Below are 8,050 nucleotides of genomic sequence, written 5' to 3'. Positions count from 1 at the left end.
CTCTGAACGAGGGATGCTGCTGAAATTATAATGAGAGCTTCCCTTTGCTTTCAGAATATTTACTCTCTAACAGTTTCCCTTCTCTTCCCTTCGATACCATAGACGAAAATTGTGGGGGTTTTTTTGTTTGTTTTTCATAAAGGACACACATAAAAAAATTATACCAACAATCACCCACTTATTTGAAAGCAGAGTATGTTGGCTCACATATTAAATAACAGAATAATGCTTTGAGAGGATGACAGCAAATGTCAAAGGCTTCACTTTCCTTCTGAAATTAAGATGAGAGCAGCGGTTGGTAAAACAAGACATTTATTTTGTCCCAGCTTAAGAAAAAGTGGATTTGATTCTTCTTTTTACATTTCCTATTGAGCTAAAGAATAAGGAAAGCCAAGTCTTAATAAATGCCAAGGTAATAATTTTATAATATAGATACTAAAACATGTGTGAATGCCATGATGTGGTTAAGAAGTCTATGAAAATATACATATTTTTTAAAGCAGTCAACTCATTGAAAGGTACTGATGTTTAAAACTGAAAGTTGAGTTGTCAGTTGAAAATGAGAAACTGAGATGTTTGTGAGAGAGAAATTGTCAGGAAAGCAGTAGAACATTTCCTGGCCGTGCGTGCAGTCCTGCAGATTTGTCACGGCCATGACGAACCCCACGACCATCACCACAGCACCAATGGGGAGCATGACACAGGACATAATCTTGTCGGAGTGTGTCCTCGGTTCCTCAGACAGTTTCAGATAACATGCTGATGGAATGATAAAAATTAGGGGAGCTGCACAAAGCACACCCTGCGCATTGAAAATGAGAAACGAGATAATGTTATCGGATGGAACATTCCTTGGACAGTTTTTAAAAACGTTTACAAAATGCATTTGTCACTGCACATGTTAAAAGTTAGGTAGGTTTGGTAAACTCAAACAAAGGAAAGAAAAAAAAAATCCCCAAATAAATTGAGAAATAGGGTTTTTCTTTTTTGGTGGCATATTTACAAATGAGAGAGTGAAATAAGAGTAAAAAAATATACATACAGTAGATTAAAATATAAATCAGTAACATAAAATTATATTAAATAAGATTAAATAAAAATTTTAAGACTAGAAAAATAATCAGAAAATAAAAATGATGGTAAAACTGACTTCTGGAAAACTTGAAATTTTTCATATTTTCATTATATCATCATAATACCTTATACAAATTATTTCGTATCTACTGTGCCATTTAAATCTAAGAGATCTATTTGTCATTGTGTTCGAGAGGGAACTATTGAGATTCATGTTGGGCATATCATCTTTCCTTTTTTACTTGAGTTTGTATAAAAGTAAGTGCCTATTTGAGAAAGAATAACTATAGCCCTAAGGGCACTCAACATGAAATTGTATTTCTAAATCATCTTTCAAGTAAAGTGAAACACATTAATTACCCTAGAAAATTGACAGTAGAACCTAAATGACTGTGACTCATTTGCCCTCCCCCACACTAGCTTATGGATAAGTCTAACCGGAGGGGAAATGTCGGTTTGAAAATTATGAGTAGTGTTTGTCTAGCATACAAATACCAAGAGTGTTTGACTTCAAAGGAAAAGAGACTTTCCCCTGGAGGAGGCCAAATTTGCACGGGAGACAGATTAATAGCAGGCAGACAGCTCTGGTTTAGGGGAGGGGTATTGGGATGGTGGAGGGATTAAGCAAAAAAGAAAAGAAGTGAGAGAACTCATGGACAAGGGCGGGGGGGGGGGGAAGGGAAGAGGGAGGGTGGAAGGGAGGTGCAAGAATGCATAGAGGGGATAAATGGTGATGGGGAAAAAATAAAACAAAAAATATAATGTTGCCCAGCTGCGGTGGCTCAGTGGTTGAGCATCAACCTATGAACCAGGAGGTCACTAGTTCCATTCCTGGTTAAGGCACATGCCCAGATTGCAGGCTTGATCCCCAGTGGTGGAGGTGCAGGAGGCAGCTGAGCAATGATTCTTTCTCAACATTGATGTTTCTATCTCTCTCTCCCTTTTCCGTCCTCTCTGAAATCAATAAAATATATTTAAAAATAAAATAAAAATATGTTAAACTTTAAGTCATTTTAATAGATTTACTAATTCTATTAAATGTTAATTACTATATATTAAACAAAATATGATACATATTAATTAAATATAATTATATAACAAACAATATTCTCTTAAGCCATAAAACACAAGTTGTTCTTTTATAACATATACTCAATAGCAAATATGACATTGGTTTAAGATTAAAATCAAGTTTCCATAAAATTCATGTTTTGCTATATTTGAAAAAGTTATGAAATTTGTAAATGTACAGAAACATAGAAAGATGAATACTAGTATAATGAAACCTTATACACCTATAACCTATGATCTAAAAGCTTTTTGACGACACAGTATTTGGGTAATTTTAAGTTTAAATATTTTTCTAAAAAATTTTGAGCCCTAGACAGTTTGGCTCAGTGGATAGAGTGACAGCCTGTGGACTAAAGGGTCCCATATTCAATTCAGGTGAAGGGCACATGCCAGGGTTGCAGGCTCGATCCCCGGTAGGGGGTGTGCAGGAGGCAGCCATTCAATGGTTCTCTGTCATCATTGATGTTTCTAATTCTCTCTCCCTCTCCCTTCCTTTCTGAAATCAATAAAAATATATTTTAAAAAAAGATTTGAAAGCTTTTTGACACAACTGTAGTTATTTGGTACAATCATAGAAAACTGATTTTGAAGTTGGATTATGTAAAACAACATTTTATACCCTAAAAATAGGTTTAAAGAAAATATTTTCTTCATATCACCATTTACTAAAATTACTGGGTTTTATAATAAGTACCATCCGCATACCAGAAATATTACAACTATGATTCCCAAAATATATTTAATTTTTTAACAAAAACAAAAAATGTACAGAAGAATGAAAATTAAGGAGGACAGGTTATAAAATCAGACTAGCCAGGCAGCATCTAAAAATCTGCGGATGAACAGGATTGACCACATTTCATGGAAAATATTTCTACAGTCAGAGATATAAGAATGACAAACTACTAAGAGGTACCAAATTGTATTCTAATTTAAAATATATGGACAATATAATTTTGCCATACAAATGGATACCTATAAAGGTACACACTATACACATGATTAGTTTTCATACAGAACTGAACGAATTATGGATTTCTTGAGCTCTATAGTGACATTTGAAACTGACATTGTGTTTTAAATTATGGGAAATCCTGGATGACTTAGTCTGTGTTAATAATAACTATTTCTCAATATCTTGGAAATAATTTTTGAAAACAACAAGAAGACAATTAACACACACACACACACACACACACACATATATATATGTATGTATCTGGAGAAAGTCTTTTCTCTTTATAGGAACAAGCTATAATTCATCTGGAATTGGGACTGTGGAAGTGCCATCAGGGTGAACACTGCCACCAACTGCTGCTAAGAAGCTGTTGTCAGTTAGCATTCTGGGACTGTTCCAAATCTAACTTGCTGGGCAGTGAAAAGCATAGGTGTTCTGTTTATATTATAATTCTTAAGCACTGAAAAAGTAGCAATCCTATCTAATAAAAGACAAAAAGGGTACTTGACCGTACCTTCACTACGCTTCCCATTGGCTAATCAGCACCATATGCAAATTAACTGTCATCAAAAGATGGCGGCTAATTTGCATACTGAAGGCCGGTCTGGCCAGTGCCAGATGCCATCCGGCCCCGTGTGCTGCCCTGGGCGGCCAGGTTTAGGCGGTGCGATCGCGTCACCTAAGCCTTGCTCCAGCCAGGACCCCACTGTGCTGCCTAAGCCCTGTGCGCCTAAGCCCCGCCCCCAGCCAGGACCCCCGTGTGCTGCCTAAGCCCTGCTGCCAGCTGGGACCCCACGGCAATCCCAGAGCAGGCAAATGCAGGGGGGGGGGGGGGCAGGTGGGCCTGCTCCTGGGATCCCAGAGCAGGAAAGTTCCCTTACAGGCAGCACCCAGCAGGGTCTGCCCCCAGTCTCTGCAGTTATCCGGTGATCCATGAGCAGGAAAGCGCAGCCTGTAGGCAGCACCCCAACCTGGCCAGAGCTCAAGGGAGAGAAAAACACGCAGTGGAGGCCAGGAGCCTGAGAGATCAACACAGAGGGGTGCCTACTCCAAGCCTTCACGGTGTGGCTGGGGGCAGGCCCCCAGCAGACACACATACACACACACAGCGCCTGCTCTGAGCCTCCAATGCGGCTGGGGGAAGGCCCCAGCAGACACATACACACACACACACAGGACGCCTGCTCCGAGCCTCTGCTGCCAGACTGTGGCCGTCAGTAGGACATCCACTGAGGGCTCCCGGACTGTGAGAGGGACAGGCTGGGCTGAGGGAACCCCACCCCCCAGTGCACGAATTTCGTGCACCGGGCCTCTAGTTAGACTATATAGCTGATGTTTGTACTGGAAGAAGTCCAGTTGGGCATCTTGTCTAGGCAGCTGTTACTTTATTAACATATGAAAGCCCAGTTTTGCTACAGGTCGTTGTGAGGACCCAAGATCAAGTGTAAAATGATCGAGCAGTCCCAGCTGCTGTACTTCTCATAAAGAAGTGCAACTTATTTAATCTATTTAATATGGCCAAGATTCAGAATACACCACTGGGTTTGGAATAATTTTTTGAAATTGCTTGATAGGACATAAAAATACCATAATTGTTTCTTTTCTTTTCTTTTTTAAAAAATATATTTTATTGATTTTTTACAGAGAGGAAGGGAGAGAGATAGAGAGTTAGAAACATCGATGAGAAAGAAACATCGATCAGCTGCCTCCTGCACATCCCCCACTGGGGAAGTGCCTGCAACCCAGGTACATGCCCTTGACCGGAATCGAACCTGGGACCTTTCAGTCCGCAGGCCGACGCTCTATCCACTGAGCCAAACCGGTTTCGGCCATAATTGTTTCTTAAAGAGATAATAAAATATAGCCTTATTTATAAAGCCAGGACAGAATTTCCTTTGATAATAACAGTGTTGATGCCAGGGCATTTTGCAGTCTGCTGTAGGGAAACAACAGAAGGTGTTAAAGATTTTTATTGGCAGTACAGATGGGAAAAGTATCTGAATTCTACTACCTGAATAGAAACCTCTCAAATGATGAAATGAAGCTGAAAACTAAATAAAAGAATGCTTTTAAATTTATACTTTCAACTCATGAAATGCATTCCTATATCTTAAGAACAAACTCTGGCTGGGGAGGGCTTTGATAGCTTGGACCATGTCCTGCTCACCCTCGTGACTGGCGCTCTACATCTGGGCACTGGCTTACTTTTTCCCTCCCACTGTAAGCTGCACACAATGCTTCTTGAGCTGGTTACTCTGGCCACAGGCACCAGCTGCTTCATCTTTTCTGTTTGTGCTGCTGCTGCAAGTGGGAACCCCTAGGGCCCAATTAACACAGATGCCTCTTTTCTCCAATGGCAGCATCAGTGTGAGATGCTACCAACAATGGGACTTATATTTATTTTATTTGCTTCTAAAATGAATCCTTTAAAACCAAGGATGAGTTTGCTTTGGAAAAACTTGTCATTGTTGTCTATTGCCATGAAAACTATGAAATTACAGGGAAGCTAAGTTCTAGATGAGGTTTTGCTTTTTATTAAACAAATAATATAACACTGAATAATTTATCCAATTTTTTATTATCCTGAGTAACAGCATTTCAATAACTTTACAAATTGAAGGTCTGATTCTATTATACATCTCATCTGTGAAGATCATCATTCTACTTAGTGATGATTCAGAAGCCAAAATAGAAAATAATTCCTAAAGTATTACAATTATTAACTAAGATAAAGTCTATTAGTTAAAAATTATTAGTTTAGATGAAAAGCTTTTAGTAGCATTTTATTTCATCTCATGGTATTCATTTTAAACCATTATTAAAATCTATCCTATATATTATGAATTACTCTTACTGGTAAACTCAATGAATCGATTTTTAACTTTAAAAATGAATAGAGAAATGAACATATTTATTTTACATAATTTAGAGCCCATACTTTGGAAACCTCAGACTAGCATAATGATTAAAAATGTGGGCTTTAGGTCTGGAAACCTGTGTTCAAGTGTTGTAAACACAGTGACTTATTTAATCACTTTGCGCCTCAGTTTCTTCATCTGTAACATTAATGCAGATGAAGGAAAATAGTGCATGCAAAATGCATGGTACAGAGTAAGTATACAATACATATTAGCTCACATTGTTGTTCTGAAGTGGAACACAGATGCTTTCATTACGTTTAGTGATATATGATCCAGCCTGCATTAGTTACTGACCGAAATGATGCCTGATGTGACTCTATTAAACATGACAAATTTCCACGCCAAAGGGAGTTGAGTGAAGGCCTAAATATGTCATTGTGTGTACCAAAAGACTTTTCATTGTCCAGAAATGCTTATGGACAGTCTAAAATATGCTCAGGTGGTCTGGAAGAGAAAGGAGATCTTAGATTTTATTAACATACCAAGTGCTTTAAAACGAGTATAACGGTTTATTGGATAATAACAGAAAATTTAGCACTCTTCTTTAGTTGTTGTTGTTGTTGTTGTTGTTTTTTAATGAATGTCTATATAACCAAGTTTTTAAAAATCTAAGGAACTACAAGCATGTTTTAAATTTTTTAAAAAAGTAGTCCCCTACAGCCAGCTCAGATCTTGACTTTATAACGGATACTCACTGAATATTTTTCTCTGATTACAAAACCAGAATTCTGTCTGAACCACAAAATAATTTCAACATAAGTACAATAGAGAATATTTAATGGATTGAATACTTACTATTTGTTGTGCAAGTGTCAGGGAGATTAGCAATTAATAGAAAGTAATGGTCAAATTTACAAAAATAAATCATTCCTGAAGAGTAAATAATATGTGTATGGCTTGGTGAACTTAAAGGGTATAAAAAATTGTTAGGCTATCAAGATGTGGTGAGTGGTCAGGCAGTTGATAAACATATTTTCTCTCATATCAAAATCCTACTATATTAAAAAAAGGGAACTCAAAACAGGTCATGAAATAAGAAATAACAGAGCTGGTAATTATTATGTTGATCCTCTCCTCAGCCTAGTTGAGTGATTACTATTACTGTCATCACCAACAATTTTTCAAAAATTGTTATTTATTGATTAATTTTAGAGAGAGAGAAACATCAATTTATTGTTCCACTTATTTACGCATTCACTGGTTGATTCTTGTATGTGCCCTGACCAGGGATTAAACCCACAATGCCGGTATATCAGAGAAGGATGCTCTAAACAACTGAGCTTCTTGGCTAGGGCACCAAAATTTTTTTGTAACACTTAATTTCCTGGTGTTACACTCATCAATGTCCCTTATTTCCAGGAGCACTTTTAGAAATAGTTCCTAAACTGTGGTCCCCAAGGAGCAATTACTCATGTAGTAATTTGAGCACTGTGATCTTAGCACTGTGCCAGACACGTGGAGGATGGAGAAGGCAGCTAAATTCATTCTTGTCTTCAAAGAGCTTATAATTTGATAGGGAAGAAATGCTTATGGACAGTCTAAACAGTACATGATAAAAGGTAACATACAAGTTAGTACATTAAGATAGCAGTTATCCATTTACATAAATCAAGATTGGAACATAAAATGATTTGGGGTGCTAGGAAATTTGGTTGGTCAGATACATGCAAAAAAAATGAAACTAGATCACCAATTTACACCATACACACACAAAAATCTCAAAATGGCTAAAGGACTTAAATGTAAGTCGGGAAACCATAAAAATCCTACAAGACTACATAGACAGCAAAATAGCAGACATATGTCGTAGCAATATCTTTACTAACACAGTTCCTAGAGCAATGGAGACTAAGGAGAAAATAAACAAAGGGGACTACATCAAAATAAAAAGCTTCTGCACAGCAAAAGAAATCATCAACAAAACAACAAGAAAGCCCACTGCATGGGAGAACATATTTGCCAATGCCATTTCAGATAAGAGTTTAATCTTCAAAATTTTCAGAGAACTCATACAACTTAACAAAAG

General features: G+C 37.5%; 1 protein-coding gene across 1 annotated transcript in view; it reads right to left on the bottom strand.

Moving 5' to 3' along the window:
- Window positions 1-508: 508 nt before the first annotated feature.
- SLC38A11 (solute carrier family 38 member 11) overlaps window positions 509-8,050 on the bottom strand; it is a gene marked incomplete at both ends in the record, with an annotated part of 44,229 nt that continues 36,687 nt past the window's right edge. Inside the window, one exon of the mRNA XM_081096342.1 lies at window positions 509-802. Coding sequence (XP_080952468.1) covers window positions 509-802 — 294 coding nt within the window. The remainder of the gene's footprint in view (window positions 803-8,050) is intronic.

This window comes from Myotis nattereri (genome assembly GCF_964212035.1).
Source record: "Myotis nattereri genome assembly, chromosome: 7".
NCBI classification, from domain to species: Eukaryota; Metazoa; Chordata; class Mammalia; order Chiroptera; family Vespertilionidae; genus Myotis; species Myotis nattereri.
Note: the sequence above shows the minus strand (reverse complement) of the source record. Positions and strands in the feature narration are given on the sequence as shown.